Source organism: Drosophila biarmipes, chromosome 2L (genome assembly GCF_025231255.1).
Source record: "Drosophila biarmipes strain raj3 chromosome 2L, RU_DBia_V1.1, whole genome shotgun sequence".
Lineage (NCBI taxonomy): Eukaryota > Metazoa > Arthropoda > Insecta > Diptera > Drosophilidae > Drosophila > Drosophila biarmipes.
In genome coordinates, this window is record NC_066612.1 from 1,398,046 (window position 1) to 1,416,857 (window position 18,812).

Here is an 18,812-nt window from a genome sequence, read left to right on the forward strand (position 1 = left end):
GACCTAAATAATTAAATTCATTTGGTCGGCAAGACAAGGAAAACCCAAGAAAATGGCAAGCAAAACTTTGCTTTTAATTCTCTTCTGCAGCTGCATTTCATTTCGTTTCATTTAATTTTATGTTAAATTAATTTGGCACTGCAACGCCTTGGCTTTCGTCGCCAAAAAATACAAGACCAGACAGAATTCATTGCCTTTGTAAATATTTAGTTAATTTGAAGAGATTTCTGCTTCTTTTGTCAGTCCGGCAAATTGCATTAGGGCGGAAATGGAAATCTGCAGTGCGTATCGGAATCTGCCAGTGACACATTCACTTTAATTTCCTCGAGAGGTGTCTGAAAAGCCCTGGAAAATGTGGGCGTGTGATGGAAAAGTTTTCGTCTGCCAGGAAGTTTGGTTGGGTCTGCAGATCTGAGATACAAGAGGTTACTGTCTGGTTGCCAAGGCAATCCTGAATGGATTTTGTTTCCCCAGTTACTAACCGGAGGTACGCAGGGCGGGCATATATATATAAATAGGGCCTGGACGATGGCTGAGACAAAGAAGAGATTATGGCTTAATTGGGGCACGTGGGCCGTCTGACATGGGAAGTGCGTGCGTCCATTGTTTTTGGATTTGGCGTCCTATGTATACAGGATTATCAGGTGGTGTAAACTTTTGAAGTATAATTGAAATATTTGCATTCAGAAAGTAATTATAAATTTTGAAAAAGCCATATAAATACCTCGCGTTCCTCAATCACTTTAGAATGATCCCCAAAGTATGCATTGAAAAATATATTCAAAATATATTGTTGCCTACTTCTAAACACTTGTTTTGGACACTTCTATATTTTATTTATTTCAGCTTTTGTTCTATATTTGCATTCTAAGGATTCTAATTTTTAAGTTTTTCCCCAACCAAGCCATATACCATATAATTTTCTCATAACAAAAAGATCACCTGTGTTTGGTTCTTTTCTTATTTTGCCAATGGTTTTTCTGGCTTTCAGTCGGTCATGATTGCAACACCAGCTGCTTGTGTTGCCATTTCTGTTGCATAACTCGGGGCGCTTCATCATCGCTGTGTGTGTGCGTGTGTGCGGGCAAGAACGTAGCCCTGGGGACAAAACCCCGGCTTCAAAAAAAAAACACTCTGATTCTGTTGCTGTTTCAGTTGCCCCAGTGTTGCTCCTCTATTCCTGATGTTGTTCTGTTTTTGTTATCAGAGGCCAGCGGGCAGGGTCGGAGCCGAAGTCGCCACCGTTTCAGCCTTTTGGTTTCGAGCCCCCGGGCGACGTCAGCTGCCGTTGCGAGCCCAGCCCTTCTACAGGGGGTTCTATAGTTCCATAGTTCTTGCCCAGCCGTATTTGCTGCTGCAAGTCAAGTAGAAGCTGCACCAAATGTAAACAAAGCCCCAGTCCATCGAAAACCTCATATTTCTCCTACGGCTGCAGCGACAGCAGGCGAAATGTAAATAAAATTTTTAAATTAACTACCACGTGTCCATGCAGTGGAAGAATAATAAGAGTGGTACCTAAAGAGACGAAAATTATTTTGGAACTACTTAATAAGGTGTCCAAAGGTATGCAGCATGTATTTTTTTTGTCGAACTACTTTACAGTTTTCACTGCTTACTTTTAGACATCTTAAATAGTAGTTTCAAAACTCCCAAACCGGGCTAATATGATCTGTCTTGATTTTTTCTCACACACTTTTCTCTCCGTGCACTTCTTTCGCATTTTTCCAGCAATTTCTTTCCGTTCAGTTCTGTTTCAGCTTCAGTTGCTTTGGACTCCGGTTCAGTTGCATCTGCATCTGCCGCATTTGCTGCAGGAAATGTATCTACATATGTAAACGTGCAATATTCAAGATTGTTGTTCATATTGCTGCCAGTTGTTTTTGTTGTTGCTCAACTACTGTTGGTTGTTTGCCATTTTAGCTTTTGTAAGTTGTTCCATTTGTTCAGCACTTTGCGTAGTTTTCTTGCTGTGCGTATTTTTTTTTTGTATTCCATTTGCGCAATATTTTCTTTTTTTTTTGGCTTTTCCCGCCCTGCAACCTCGATAGTTTTGCAGTTCGTTCTGCCACATTTGCTGGCTTTATTTGCCTGCAGATTTTTCATGCTCTCGTTTACTACTTTGGCTCCATTGCTGCCCCCCTTGAAATTTCTTATATGCGAAACACACGCGACCGCAGAAGTAAGAACCTCCAGCCAGTTGGCTGTCAATTGTTATGCACTCTACTAACTTTGGCGGGTATTATCCTTGGAGCTACCACACAATATAATGTTGATTTATGGCCTCTCTAACTCCAGGGATATTCCGGGGAACTTGTAGGAGCGCATTCTTATGGATGTCTTTTTCCGAAGTTCAATTGGGTAAATAGGAAGTGGCGGTAAGTGTCAGAGGGGCAAGTATACTGAAGGCATCTAAATTATTAGCAGACCTCAGCAGTTAAGCTGAAAGTTATTTTAAATTACTATACGGCAACATTAATTTTTCACAGCACAATATTAAAATGCGAAATTTCTTGCGAAAGAGTATTAAAACTGTGCCCTAAATTCCTCCAAATTTGACTGCCACATGCCCCGAGCAACATGTGTGCCCTAAAAACTTTACTACTCCAATGTTATGCCACATTCTGCAGCTTCTCCTGCCTCATCGAAAATTCCTTGTTTGCAACTCTTTTACAGGCACAATAAATTTATATGGCTGTAAATATTTTGCAGTTTTCAGACCCCAGCATCAGCAAAAAAATAAAACAATGTAATAGAAGATTTAATTTAGAATTTAATTTCTGTCCACAGGGAAATAAAGAATTTTTCGGTTCGACCGAATTAGTTTGATATGTAGAAATTGTGGAAAGCCATAAAAAAACTTTTAATTAGCTAGCAAAATGTTTGAGGCAAACCGAACGGAAAATGTGCAAATGTAATTAAAACGCAATTCATTTCACGAAAACCAAAGCAATTCATATTTCTGGTTAAATTTACAATTTAATTTACACGAAAAACGGACAAATCCCGGGACTAGTTTTCGACAAAGTGCCCAAACCAATTGATGGAAACCAAGTTTTCTGGAAATTGTAAACAATGGAGCCAGTGAACAACGAAATCTGTACAGTTTTCAATTGCGTACGGAAACATATCTGATGCGATGTGTTTTTTTTCCGAAAACTTTTCCCAACTGGTAGAAATCCCTTAGATGTTTTTGGTGGATTAAATCGGCTTTTTCACTGCCCTATTGATATGTTCTCGCGGTGCGATATTTTTTATAGAATATCGACCAACTGAGGGCGCTTTAAAAATTGTCAGTTTAAGCTGCGGGGATTACCATTGTCATAAAATGAAATCTTCTACGGATTTACGTACTTTTACTTTAAGAGGCTTTCGAGGTTTTTAATTAAGAGAATGAAGCTATTTTGGGCCAAAAATCTAACAAGTCAGAGCAATGTGTGAAATCCAAAAATGTACTTGCAAGAGATCAACCCAAATGAGATGTGCATAATGAGCCTCCTTTTTGCACCAATAGACCAGAAAACATTCAAAAATTTTTGGAGGGCGTAAAATTGGCAGGCTGATCATCAGTTGCATTCGGATTTTGGGTCCCACTGCTCAATTCATTAGTCAGTCAGTGGAAAAATATTTGGACGGCAGCTGCAACTGGAGAAGTGCAGAAATACCAGGCATTCCCATTCCATGCCACAGCAACCCCTGACTTTTCGCCGTCCTTCTGTGGAGCTCCTCTGGTGCGTTGGCAAAAGTCAAATTTGGCACGAAAATTTTGTAAATAAAATTTTTGGTGCGGCTTGTGCAAATTTGCACACATTGCACAAATTGCATTGCATTCTCTCTCTCGAAAAGTAGATAAGGGGAGTAGGTGAAAGGGGTAGCAAGTAGCATGCACAGGAAACAAATACGGCTGCTTGCATTATCTTCTATCAAATTAATAAATGAAAGATCGTCAAATAAAGATTTCAGTAAAAAAGTGCTAGGGTTTTGTAACCACCTATAAAAGTGCCTAAAAGTATGCAACCGGATGGATTTATTTCACAACACAATGCACCCTTTTCACAGCATACTTTTCAACACCCAAATTTAACACTTTTTAATATGGTAAAAGGGAGATCCACCTTATTAATAAAGACAAACCACTTCTCTCTGTGTAGCTGCTGTCTGTACGGCAAAAGTCAAACAAATGTGCCAAATTAGCATTTTGACATTTCAATTTTGAATATTATTGACATGTTTACGTGCATGAGTGTGTGTGTGTTTTTGGGGGTAAACCGAGTATGTAGTATTTTTGGGAGTGGGTGGTTGGTGATTTCACAGTTCTGCAGTTCCCGAGTCCCCCAACCGGTTTCATTGAATCGCAAAATTTACTTTAATTAGCAGCAGATATTTAATGATCATTCTCGTTCCCGTCGCATCATCAGTTTGTGGGCGTGGCAGGTGGAAAGTGGCAAGTGGCGTTTGTTTTGCAGTCTATCCAAAACAATGCCGAATCATTGTCCATCCTGTTGGACCCCTGGAAAACCCCCTCTTAGCCCTAGGAACTGCGGCAAGCGACGCGTGCTGTTTGCAGTGTTGACATCATACACACATCCTCATCATCACCATCGCCATCATCATCGTATGGCAACAATAGGACCTGATATGGGGGGATATCTACATATACTTGTATATCGCCATCATCGTGACTAACAATGCAAAGTTTGTTTTGGTCGTTTGGCATATCATCGAACAGAAGAGCGGAGAAATAAAACAGAAGCCCGCAGCGAAATTGAAATGTTTTCCCCTTTTTGTGAAAAGGGGGCCTTATGCGTTTGCTATTTGTTCAGTTGTTGTCAACGCTAGAAGGTTATATGTGTTTTTATGTTTTCATGGGGGAGTTTCTTGCGTTATTGTGTTTTAATAAGGCAGGTTTCATTCATGGAATTAAATTCATCTCTTGTTCAATGATTTACCTATATTTTATTTTCCCTACCATGCTCGCAAGCATTTTAGCTCCGAGGAATGTTGTCTCTGCCTTAACATAAATCTCTAATTTCAATCGCCTGAAATGCTGAACAAAGAAAACATGCAACCTTAGTCCTAACCCAACCCAAAATCTTAACCCCAAACGCCCAAAAGCGAAACCGAAACCCTAACCTTACCCAAAAACCGAAAGCCCAAAGTGACCTCAACACGCAAAATCGAGAGAGATGGAAATGAAGCGTCAAAATGTGAGGCGGCATTGCTGGTTTCCTTTTTCTGGATGGTTAGGGATACATATTTGCGGAAAATTCCCACACACACATGTCCTTAGAGTTTCCTTTTCCCATTCTTTTTTTTGAGGGGCAGAGCATTGCACGATTATTTGTGGGGAAGCCTTTTTTGTTTCTGCTCATCGAGGGGGTGGCAAAAAAAAAGAAAGTCTGACATAATGTGGCCAAATGTGTAGCCAAACAATAAATGAAAATTGTGTGCAATTGTCGTGCCTTTCATGGCAGCCTTTTGTCTCCAAGTCCCTCGAAGTATCCCTCGAATTTCCTCAACTTGGGGAATGTCACTCAGCTTTTGTTTTCCCCTTTTCCGAATTTCCCCCCTGATTGCTCGCTTTTCGTTGTTATTATTGTTGAGCCAGTTCCAGTGGCATTTTGAGTTGCCTGCGTGTCTCGCAATGCGCTCGTTATCCTTTTTATTTGAAGTTTGCTTAATGCCAAGTAAATAGTACCCGGCACATATCCTCGTCTCGTTATCCCCCGACTTTCCCGAGTTTTGCGACTTTCCTGCCTTCCTGCCGCATTGTTTCATCTTTCGTCCTGGCCGCAAATGGCAGATGTTATCCTGCGGCTGCTGTTTTTCCAGCCCCTTTTCATGGCTTGTTGCGGACCGAGCAGACTGAAGACCCTTCCGCCCCTCAACTCCCGTTTATTGACGTTAAGTTGGCTGTTACCTATGACCCCATGGACCCCAGACCCCAGACCCCAGATCTCGCATCTCCCGACTCCCGACTTATCTGGCGCATTATCATCATCATCTTCAATTTAATGCGTCGACGATGCCACTCGACAATCTCTTTTTGTCTTTGCGGCACTTCCTGCCAAAGGACATGTTTGCGTTTATTTTCTGTGTGTATGGTTTTTTCGTCCGGGTCTTTTTTTCCCGGCTCGTACTCTAATGTAATGCCACTTTATATGCCGCAGTTGATGCCTTTAGAGGCTTTTGTGTTTACGCCATGTTAAGCCTAGAATCCTTGAATGCCACAGCCGCAACATCCTCGACCATTTCTACTTTTACACGCAAATAAAATTGTTTCTAAGACTAAGATCGAATGACTTCGAATTATGCCACTAAAAACTATTAAGCTACAAAATTAAATATTTCTCTTACATGAAGATTAAAGAAACATCGAAGTCACCTAATAAACTAATTATTTATTACAGAATAAAATATATTCAAAAATAAAAATTTTTTTAAAATGTAATTTATATTTTTTTTCATTTCTGGTACCTCGTAATTTTATTGAAATCAAAATTTGCCGCCTGCACAGCTGACTTGGTTATTTTCTTAACCGTAAATTGGCAATTGACCTGGCCAAGATACTAATTATTTGTCTTGGTGCATGGCAGCTTCTTTCTGGCGTTGCATGTGTATTGGCATTTGCTTGGTTGATTTTCATGTTGTCCCGCCTATTTGCCTGTGACAATCTACCAATCTTGTACCACCCTCCCCTCCCCTGGATTTTCCCCTCATTTTCCGCCCAGCCCCACCCACTGCGGAGTGTTAAGGCCCAAACACAGAGCAAGGTCGTTTCCCGTTTTTCCATATGCCGCATTTACATTTAACATTTCCATTTCCATTTGAGGACGTGCTTCGGTTCGGTTCGCTTTGGTTTTGCCTCAGCTCGGTTCGGTTCTCCTCCCGGCTTTTCCTTTGGCTTTTTTATGCATGATCTCATCGCTGACTGGCAGGTCATGTGACAGGCCTACTCCTCTTTGATCCCCTCACTTGCCCACTTTTCCCACCCCGAATTGTACTTTCCCATTCGTTTTTGTACTCCTGGGGGCCCAGACAGAAAAGTTAATTGCCTGACATTAAACTGTGGAAAATGATGGACCCCTGGGAAAGGAGCTGGGAAAACTGAGTTTGCCGAGGTTGCAAGCCTGCTGCAAGTATCTCTTAATTATGATTTTCAAAAAGAATCTTTATGGAGGGGTCTCAAGTTACTTTAAACGCTTTACGTAATTTAACAGCTGTTGGAGAGCCATGCAAAGTTGGGTAAATTGATTATATAAAATCAATCATTATCCATATTAAATGCCAGGGATTATCACTAGCCACGTCAATTTTCAAAATTTTCGTTGCATTTTCATCATCATCATCAAATAGCTGGCTAATATTAAATAATGTAATTCTATTTTACTTTAGCTATTTTGAGAATATCCTTTATAAGCTTTCAGCTTTGCACACAATGTGCTTGCACTACTAATAGGCTTTCTATTTCCAAGCCGTTTGCCCCTTTCTGTGAAGATGGCCTGAAAATTCCTGCCTATTTTTGCATTTTAGTATTTTTTTCGTAGCACTCACTAAGCCGCCAACAAACTTAAGCGGTTTCCGAGCTGGAAACAAAGATTTGACACCAAAAAAAAAATAAATATTAAGCCCGTGCTGGATTTGCCCCTGCCTTGTCAGCTTAGAATCAAAAACAAAAGCCCCGTCCCCCAAATATCCCTGTAAAGCAGCTGTCTGTTGCTTGCCTACTTTTCGCAGGTGGAAAATGGGAAACTTCCTCGCCCTTCAGATCCGATTGGCTTCATCAGGAATGTAGAAAAGGTAGGGAAAGTAGGGAAGAGCGACCCTTCGGGCCAAAAGGCAATACATTAGAGCCCCGGCCAGATTAAACTTGACTTTTGCGCTTCCATTTTATCCGGAAGCCCTGGCAGATATTTGAAATTATTGCCATCGTTGATTTTTCGCGGCAATTTTGTCGTTTTGCGGTTATTAGCGCGACAATTTCCACTGCTTCTGGCCTGCGATTTATTGCCGGCCATTTGGCAATGAGTTATTACGGCAGATTAGGCCAAGAACGTGGCTCATTTTCTGATTAATTTGTAGGTGTCAATGGGCCACAGACAACGGCGGACCAGAACCGAAGAACCGGGGAAAAGTGATTTTTTATTGCCCAACGTAAATCACAGGGAAAAAGGATATCACGCTTGTCTGCTGTCTTCCCCTCCCCGCTCTTGATTTCAATTAAATTGCTTTGATTTAATTTTAGAGCTCAAACTGTTGGCTAAACAAACAAAACCAGTGAGGGTCCAACCGTCTGTTTGGGTTAAAGTGGAATGCACACAAAAAAAAATTATTTGTATCTAAATTTGTCAGAGCTGATTTAACAAAAGGTGCCCAAAAGTATGCAATGAAAAAATAACGTTAATTTGATCATTCTGACTTTTTAGTTCATTCATATTTTTCCATACTTTTGGACACCTTAAAAACTGTAAGTATTGTTATTTCTTTACTCCTTTGATTAATCTTATCGGACGTGTAAATAACTTTGAGCATCTTATTATATTAAAACTAAAAAAAAATCTTTTTTCTCAGTACTCGCTATTCTTCTCAGCTCCCCAAGTCCCCAATTTGGTTGTCTCTACTTTTCCCAGTAGATTTCTGGCCCGCAGCAACCGCAAAATGCCTGAAGGCTGGCACAACTGGCAAAAGGAAAGGAGAACAGGACACCGACAGGACATCATTTCCCTGTTTGATCTACTCCGGACCTTGTGTTCTGCTTGCTTAAAAACGCATTACTGGTGGGAAATGGCAAAGGAAAACCCACTGGAAACCGGAGGTGACCGCAAGTGGAAAATCCTTAGCCACAATCAGAGTTCACATACATATCCTTTACGGTCTCGATTTGTTTGTTCTACCCTTTTTTGTTCTTTTATTTTTTCCTGCAATTACTGAGCTTCCTCTTGTCGTTTCGGAATTTATTTAAAAACTTTTTCCCAACCAATAAATCTAAGCACTGGCAATTAATTAACATTTACAATTGCAAATCCCCCGAAATTTACTTTGCGGTTTTATGGTTTTTCTCGACTAACTTTTTCTAATATTTTCGTAATTAAACCTTTTTGCCTTTGCCGACTGACTAAACACTTTAGATAAACATAATGAATTTGATGCCTGTGTATCTATGGACATTTATTTAATGTGGCTTATGCAAATGTGGGCGGCTGTGGGCGTGGCCCTGAGGCCGACTAATTAAACCGCAAGCGACCTAAATATTTTACATGTGTATCTAACTTTTCCGCAGTTTTTTTAGTTTCGTAAATCCACTTCGATTGGATGCAATCTATTTTAAGTGGGCGTGGCCATTTGAAGAGGCGGTTAATTAGCGTTGCGTCGATATGAGCTCATATATATATATTTGTACATATATCATATGATGCGTTGGTGTTGTTTCAAGTCGGTCAGGTGGGCATTACTCATACGACATGTGCGACGACGTTGGCGGCTGGCTTTAATGCATTCCAGCCGCTGTTGTTGTTTACAATACTTAATTATTGGCTCACCGTGGTGGGGGACAATATGCGCAGTGGTTTGTTTAGAGCTGACTGGAATGCGGTTTCATAAAGTGCCGAATTCCTAATAGGGGGACTGTAATAGCCGTAATGTATTGTATTTCGAAATAGATATTTAATTCATTTTATAAAATTGATTATCAAATTTCTATCTATTTTATTTCAGCATTTATTTATTATTTATATTGCATTGCTCTAGTCTTGCTAGCTCTCTGTAATTAGCGAAGTCTTCTGCCCACTCGCACTCTGTCCTCTTTTCACCACTACCACTTCTACTAACGCTTGTTCTATGGCCATTACAGCCGCTTCTGCATGTGTGTGTTGTTTTTGAATTAATTACACAGTTGATAGCCATGGCTATAGGTAATAGTAGGGCTATAAAACCAATGGTACAGAGAAAGAACAAGGTGGGACATTTGGGGATGAAATTTTAAAACCCGAAAAAGATTGCTCTTCAGCCTAAAAACCCTTATAAACAGAATGAAACAAGGTGACAAAAAATATGCAACAGTTTGTGTAGACTCCGGTCGTGCAACGTTATTAAAGGCTTCTTTCAGACACCTGAATAACTGATTTTAAAACACCCTTAACCAATCTTTCGTTCAGTGCACAGGTGTAGGCCCAAACACTCGGTTGCCTTCGCCATGGCGGCCGGGGCAATATTTCACTTTATTTGCCTTTTGATTAGCCCTAATAGCCAGCGTTAACAGCTAGCAGGTCACACACAGATACTCACACGCACACTCTCGCGCACATCCACTAATACACCGCCACTTGTTGCAACACCAACAAGAACAACAGCATTCAAACAACAACTGCGACGAGTGGCACATAAATTTGTATTCTAATTACTTGCGTTCAGTCAGCAGCAGGTCGTCGGTTCAGGTCAGCATTCGTAATTTATGTGCCTGGCTTTGTTGGCTTTTAAAAAAGATATATGCGATTATGCGATTGCCGCTCGGTCGTGCTGCTAGTTGTGTGTTTTGCGGTGCTGCCCGGGTTGCATCTAAATACTTTAAACGAAATGTGTCATGTGCATTGGATACATTCCAAGGGGAAATGCGAAAAGCACAGGGTTAAACGAGCATTGTCGCCCCCCTTCATTATGCTAATGTTTGGATATTCGGATGGTGTTGTAATTGCCGCCTAGCATGCAAATTAAGAGAAGGTCGACTTGTCGGATGGATGACTCCGCCTGGAACGGCTCTGGAAAAGTTGCCCAAGACTCCCCCAAAGTTCCTATTTAGCAGTGGTCAAGCTCCGCCATTTATGGGAATTATTTTCCCCGTCAGAATGTGGATTATTAATGATGCTCGAGTGGTTTGGGTGTGAGTAATGGCAGCGATTACCAGGGGAATGGAGATGGGCGGATCATCGCTTTATGCAGTTCTTTCAACGAGACTTTCAAGTACAAGTACTACTCGTGCCTTTCAAGGGGGGTTTTAGTAGATTTTCTAAAGGCTCTAATTGTGCCTATATTGGATGCTGATTTTATAGTGACCTACAAAAGACTTCCCTGACTATGCCGTAGATGCTGAGAATATTATCATTGAAATCCGAGTACTTACAGTTAACATTCAAAGTGGCAGTGGCCTCCAATCGTTTTCCCTCGTTCATGGCACGGTTTCTGACCACACACTTGTACTTGGCCCCATCATCTTCCCTTCGCGGGATAATGGACAGTGTGGCATTGGTGGGCTGATCCTTAGTTCCGCCCTTCAGAACAGTGGCGGGCAGGGGCGAGTTGGAACCCTCCCGATACCAACTGTATTAGTGGTTAATACATTAGGATAGGCCAAATCACAAAATATATAGTTCTAAACTTACGTTATGGTGGGATCGGGGGAACCGCCGATGCTGCTGCACGTCAGCTCCAGGGGCTTGTCTTCGGTGGCCACGGCTATGTTTCCGGGCGAGATCACGGGGGGATGGGGTGGTGTGAGCACGGTGAGATTGTGGAACTCCTGGTGGACATCGGCTCCCGTTCCCTTGGCCTTGATGCGGCACTCGAAGCGCCCGTTGTCCCGGTTGTAGGACACATTCTTGATCTGCAGATCGTAGATGCCGCGCTCCGGCTGAAAGTCGAGTCTGGAAAGTAGAAAGCAGTAGAATTAGTCAAGTCAATATTAAATATTCCCTATAAAAATCCGATTAGGCCTCACCACATTTAGCTTCCCACATTGGTAACTTTTCAGAATTTAAGAAAACGAAACAGGCTTCAAAGCCCAAATGTCAGAATCCAGTCAATCAATTTCCATTTGCCTCGAAATCAATTTATTTTTATTTGAAAACTTCCCCGTCTTCAGTAGCCATCACTAATTGTGCTAATATTGGATTTTCCCACTCTCGTCCTTGATTCCACTTCCTGTTTTTCTGCCCGCAGGTGGCCAAACTTTAAACGCTCCGTAATATAAATAAATACGAAATGGTAATATTTGACGAAGGAGGCGACAGGACGACGAAATTCAGGGGAATCGAGCGGAGGGTGCCAGAATAAATAAAATCAACGTTCGAATAAATGTTTGCATATTTTTCCTAGACAATTTCCAATAAGAACCCGGGTCTCAGACGCTGCCAACCCAAGTGAAAGGTAAACAGGGAAAAGTAAAGAAATTTTCACACAGCCTGTGGAATTCTCCTGATATTTACCTTATTGTTATTGTTATGTGCCGGACTATTAGGCTTTGAGGGGTTCTTATGGCGTAATTGCTTTGCGGCCCCGCAAACCAAATTAATTGCGAAAAATTGTATAATTGGAAAATCAAAGAAGGCTCTATATATTTTTTCCACATCCAATTTTGCAGGCAAACTTCTAGAAACGTTGTTTGCTTCTCAAATAGATGCACATACATACAGTGCTTGCTCATGCCAAAGAAGCAGTAAATTTAATTTATTTTCCCATAATTCGTGTGTGACATTTTTGATATAATAGCCTGAAACCGAGAAAGTTTTCAATTTATGACTATTGATTTTGCTAAATGCCATTTTGCATTCAAGGAAGCTTCCGTTTTAATTAAATTTTTAAATTGATTGTTTTTATCACAAGCACTGATTAAATTCTCTTGGGGACTCAACAGAGATTACCCTTAATCTTAAAGCCCAATCACGTCTTTAGTTCGGTATTCAATATATCGAAAGTGAGCTGGTCTTTCATCTATCAAAAAATAAAAAACGAGAAGGGACAGGGACAAGTTGGTCAATTTTCCGTTTTTGGCTTCTGTCAGACATTCATTTCCCCTCCTCCACTTTTCTCGGCTTCATTTTGTCAATGTCTTAATATTTCAAGGCCACTTCAGTGTCCTCGTTTTACGATTTTTTGCCTGGGTGCTGCGATTTTTCACAATTTTTCAATAGGATGATGATGCTGATGATTATTTGGTCGTCATCGTCGTCCTGGACAACTACTGAAAATTGATGCCGCCCGAATGCGCTTCGCTGGATTCTTGGCTCTCCCCGCCGGTCAGCCAGCAGTTTATTAGATTGGCAAACAAGAGGATGGCCCCCAGCCCCGAAATCGCGCAGATACGATTTTCATTTTCCATTTCCCGAGACTTTTCCGAGTTCATTTGTCAAGCTGCAAGTGGACTTTTGACTGACACTGAAATTGCTTCTCATCTCGAGGATTTTTAGCGAGGCGGCTGGGCCGGCACTTCTGCCAAGATTTTCCGAGACATCTTTGAAATTTCAGCTTTGTGCGCTTTTGGTCTAGACAATCCCGCGATTCTAATTGGAGAGGCTTAGGGCTAAGACTGATTAGCTTGGCCTGGAGTTCGTTTATTTACTCACTCATTTTACTCGTGTGCTAATTGCTGGCAAAAACCGCAGAGGCACGCCGAAAAAAAGGAAAATGAAACACGCGTCTGTGTGAAAATTTAATTTGCCAAGCAGCAAACCGCAGAAGGACGAAAAAACACTGGAACTGCCCTGGTCTCTGCTCTTGAAATCCCTAAATAGAATGCGCAGACTGGCCAAAAATTAAGGGGAAAAGGGAGAGGAACTCGAGTACTAAGGCATCCAGAGAAGTGCATAAAATGTACTCGAAAAAATCCAAGAAATATCAGACGGCTAAACTTCAATAGAACAGCCAAAAAAAGTGACAAGTTTTGTCGTGATAATAAGTTTTTAGTTTTAAATTTCTTGATTAACTTGCTGAATGATAATTTAATAATTTGTTAAATTATTTATTTCCATTATTACACACTAATGTGTAGTAGTTGTGTCCCCATTTCTGCCTCTGCAGCAGACAGCAAATTGACTGAATTCTCCACAGACTGGACCGCTCATCTCCTTTTCCGCCCAAAAAAACCGCGTGTCCTTGTCTAGTTGAATTTTTCTTTTTTTATTGCTACGAGTATTTTTCTATTTGCAGCTGCTGCTCCCGCCTTTCCCCACTTTCTCTGCCCCTCGGATGTAGCTCGGCTTTTTGGGGCCGGGTCTCTGGCGACTTGCTCATTTGCAGCTGGGATAGAGAGAAGTCTCAGGACACGTGCTCGGTGGAAATAAAAAAGTGCAAATTATAAAAACTGCTGGCAAAGCGCAGTCATCGTCATCGTCATTGCCGCCGCTCTGGGGAATCCCCGATTTTCCACCTCCTATTGGCAAATGAAAAGCGCTTTAAACGAGGAAGCCAGGAAAATGGGGAAAGGGACGTGTGTCCTTGAGCGTTATCCGAAAAAGGACTCCAGGGGGCTGCCTTATTCTTGTTGCAATTTTCAAGTTTATCCCCAGCAGGCCCGGGTTTTTATTTATATCACCCCACTTCCTCCTCCTCGGAAAGTGCTCCTCCTGCATTGCAATTTGTGCTTTGTTGTTGCTACCACAGTACTGCCCTCGATTCGCAATTTTTTGTTGCTCCCTCCGGGCAAAAGCAAAAAGATACTTTTTGTTTTAGAGGCTAACCTTAAACGGCCGCCAATTATTCACAAAAAGGAATATTCCACTCAAAAGTGAGTGAAATTCCTGTGGCTTATTTAAGGTATTACAAAGAGTGTGTATTAAAAAGGCCTGGAAAAATGTACTTTGGGTAATAATCTTACCCATAACTTGTAAGGCCCTGTTATTTACAACGCAGATTATGATCTCCAATTTGAAAATTGATTCGAAAGGAACATATTTGTGGAATCCTGTTTATGCCCACCATTTGTACAGATTGTAGATTGCCCAACCGAATTTCCACCAGATTTTCCTCCAAAGTATGCAACCGTCTTTCACCCTTCGCCAACATCCCTCCGCATTCGAGGGAAGCGCCTTGCCTTCTAAGTGCCGCACTCATTGTTTCTCAATCTCTGTGAGAAGAGCATTCCCCTGATGTCTCGTTAAATTAAATGTTCAGCGAAATATTAGCCCAGAGCTTTTCTTTTCCCTTCGACCTGTCGCGACATTTTGGCCCAGAGAAAAAATCTGTAATTTCTTTTTCCTTGTTTGGTGTGTGTGTGTTTTGGCATTGCCAGCAAATTTGCAGTAATTTCACTTTTGAACAGATAGGAATTTTCCAGGGGGCTGCAGGGTTTGGGTACTATCTCCCGCCTTATTATGTGGCCAGTTTCGGTTTGGTCTCCTTGAGCCGTGTTCTCGTCCTGTTATTTGTCCTTGTTGGCTGCTTGTTTTCGGCTCCTTGTTAGCTTTCGGCACAAATTGCAGTAAAAATATATTTTACAATTTGCCTGGGCCCGCAGCGCGGTTTCTTGGCCCCTCAACGCCTCCTTACGCTGCCTTTCTATTTGTTGATTTGCTTTTATTATGCCCACACTCGAACTCAGGCGTGCAGAGGCAAAAGTTGTGTGTATCTTTGAAAATCTTCAGAAATCTTATTCGAGTGATCTTAAGTTGACAGGACTAAGGGCATACATGTATACACATAATTACCTACAGCTCCTCATCCAAAATATTGGATACCTTCTATTGGAAGCCCTGATACCCCTCAAACATTTAATTTATATTATATGTATTTTCTCTGTTTATTAACCCATTTTCCCCAGTGCAGCCATAAAATGTATATGGCGTAATACCAAAGCTGGCTTGCGGCCATTTTATTTGGCAAGCTGTGAGCGGAATGAAACGGAACGGAGTGAAACGGAAACGCAGCGACACGGAATGGAACGGATGGAGGGTTGCATTTTCCGCGCAAGAAGGGGAAGGCGGGAACCAAGAAGAAGATGTAGGTCCGTGCGGCACAGTTGGCACTTAAAATTTATGCGTTGCCACATAAAGAAACCAAACCGAACATTAAAAAGCAGGCGGCCAACAGGAAGCGGAAGTCGCAGGCACCAGGCGAATAAAAATACAATTGAAATCTGGGTATGGTACGGGGGCAATGAAAACGAAACATAAACACAAACTCCAATAGGCCATGTGTGTGTATATGCATGTCCCAACATGCAACACGCGGCGTTGACATTAAGGATTAAGGCAGAGCACGAGTAATAGGGGTGGACCATGACGGGCGAATAATCGTATACTTAAGAAAGACAAATATTAAAAAATATTTTTTATTTCGATTTTTTCTCTAAACAAGAGAAATATTGTATTAATTTAAGACACAAATATAAAGTCGATAGCCGTAACCTATTTCAATTCTGTTCTCACTTTTCCTACAAATACACATCTTTAATGACACTTCTCTTATTCACAAGCCCCGTTAAGCCGATGGCCAGGTTCGGACTTGCTGTTTCAGTCTGCTGGCATTTTGTTTAAATTGCCAAGAACTTGATTTTAATTAAGTTGCCAGCCCAGTCAGTCACATGCATAAATCGCATTATCCAGGTCGGGAAGTGGGGAGTGGGCGCAAGGGGTGTGTGAAACATTTAATTAACTTAACAAATGGCTGCCAACTGCTGCTGGGATAAACTGTACAGCCCGGTCGACGGAAGGATAACCGTTGATGCCGCAAAGGGACAGAGGCGGCGGCGGGGATTCCCCTTCGCGTTTCACTTTACGACCCCACGCACACCGACACTCCCATATACCCATTAAGGACATCAGCTTTATGGACAGCATTTAACATCCCTCAAAGCCAGCCATTCCCGCAATTATCATCCTTGTTGCTAGGGCGATTCCATGACCACTACTTGCTCGACTTCCAAAGCATCGATAGTGAAACAATCGATAGTATCGATAAAATGAAAAAAATAACAGTCTTATTTGAATTCGTACCCCCTTCAAACTTAAAAGGAAACCAATAGCTTTGGATAATATTCGTAGCCATGAAGATTACTCACCTATAGCCGGAACTCAACTGCACATCGCCGATGGCCACGTTATCGAATTGGGCGGGATTCGCTGTCCAGCGCGTCCAGAAAAAGGAAAAGTCGTTCGACTCGTACTTGTCGTTGAAGCGGCACTTGAGGGTTAAGTCGGCATTCTCACGTGTGTCGATCGATTCATCGGCCAGAATCGTGGAGCTCAGCGCTACAAGAGCTGAAAGGATATAGGAGAATATATAAAAAATTAATAATAGGTACACTATTTTTGAGAGCTTGCATTGTTATTACTTTATGTATTCTAAATCTCGGCACAGGCGGTCTCAAATCAAATCCTGCTTACTCCTTCTCATGCTGACAACTTCTGATTGCGAACCCAAAAAATAATTGCCATCCCATAAATAATTTAAATTCTTGACCGCAACACGAAACAACTTTATCACATTTTCATAAGGCTTAAAAGAATCATAACTTTTCACTCCAATCCCTTACCCAACTCCAAAAAAGAAAAGCCGACGACATAAGAACCTTTTCAGTGTTCATGAAATTTTCATCAGCTGTTGCTCTTACTCCACCGAAACAAAGGAGAAAATCGGTTTAAAATAAAAGAACCCATAAGAAAAGCAAAGGACAACAATTTTTGTTTAATTCTTAATAATGCATTATACCTCAAGTTGAACTTGCCAAGAAAAAAGGAGGACAATAAAGAAGGAGAGCTTCGAATAAAAAAATTAAAACATTTTCAAGTAACTTTTTCATATGCTTAGGCGACAAAGTTTGAGATACATTGCCTACCTTTAAGCGCACCTTGAACACATGCGTATCCCAAGGACTCAGGGACTCACTTTCCTTTCATTTTTCCTTTTTTCTGGTGTGGACCCTTGGCGCATTACTCTTACTTTGGTGCGTAAACTTGGAGTGGAATTTATAGCCGCTTTATATTTGGCATCAAATATGCATGAGGCGGCGTTTAAGCCACTCCAGAAAAAAAGTGGCGCAAAAAAAGACGAAGGGTGTTTGAGAGGCAATAAATTTTTGTATTTTAGCTGCAGCAACTCCAGACTGTGCTTAGTCTGTGTGCTAAATTTAAAGATTGTTTCGGACTGTTTCTTGGTATTTGCATTAGGGCCAAGAGTCGTTAAAATCCCCCGAAAGTTATGCGGCCCATGAAAATCGCATTAAAATTAATTTGGCACTCGGCTGAAGGTCCTTAAATATCCGTATCTAATCCGATGGATAATAGCATCACACGTCAAGGTGGCAACTCTGGCGGCCAACAAAAAGAAGCCTTCACTTCTCATTTTGCGCCCCGGGTTTTCTATCTTTTTGGGCCGGGAATTTATGTCAAAAGTTTCGTTTCTTGTTATTTTTCCAAGTCCTGGGCGCTGTGCCCATTTCATTCATTTATTCTGGCCGTCTCTGTCTGCCATTAAAGTTACTTTTGTAGGGCTTTTGGCCTGGTTGTCAACGCATTTCTTTGCTCATTTCACTTGACTGCTTAACGGGAGGAAGGCCGGGGGAAATCCAGGGGAAAAGCCGGGGAAAATCACGGGTGAGAAAGAGAGAGACTGTGCTAGAGCTGTCCATTTTCGCAGGATGCGTTTCTAATTAAAAACTTTGGATGGAGAGAAAGGGGCAAAGGAGTTCAGCTCGCTGCACTTAGGCAAATTGCCAGATGTTGTCCTGTTCCACTGAATTATCCTTCAGATTACTTTGGGTCAACATTTAAGTAGACGTGAAATACGTATTTGTTTAAGAAATAAATACTAAAGTAGTTGAAGATTTTATTGTAAAAGGTGGATATTCTATCACTTAATTATTTACATGATATTATTTAATCTCCATCATCCCATTCACAAATAAAAAACATTTTTACTGGCCTATAACAAGAAATAATTTTCGGCATTCCGTTATTATAGCAGGCGTGGAATCTGCTGTCGGCCAACGTTACTTCCGAGACTATCCAATAATCCAATGATCCAATTCATAACGCTATTCCCAATTTTGGAAAGTGTCTATTTTCCCACCCAATTTATAGCAGGTCCTATTTGCATTATCGAAAGTTGTT

At 41.4% G+C, this 18,812-nt stretch overlaps 1 protein-coding gene across 1 annotated transcript in view; it reads right to left on the reverse strand.

Annotated features, from left to right (window-relative positions):
* LOC108029071 (hemicentin-1) overlaps positions 1–18,812 on the reverse strand; it is an 85,630-nt gene that overhangs the window by 26,033 nt on the left and 40,785 nt on the right. Inside the window, exons 3-5 of the mRNA XM_017101143.3 lie at positions 16,763–16,961; positions 11,373–11,633; positions 11,114–11,310 (exon numbers count right to left, since the gene is read on the reverse strand). Of these exons, the coding sequence (XP_016956632.1) occupies positions 11,114–11,310; positions 11,373–11,633; positions 16,763–16,961 (657 nt within the window). The remainder of the gene's footprint in view (positions 1–11,113; positions 11,311–11,372; positions 11,634–16,762; positions 16,962–18,812) is intronic.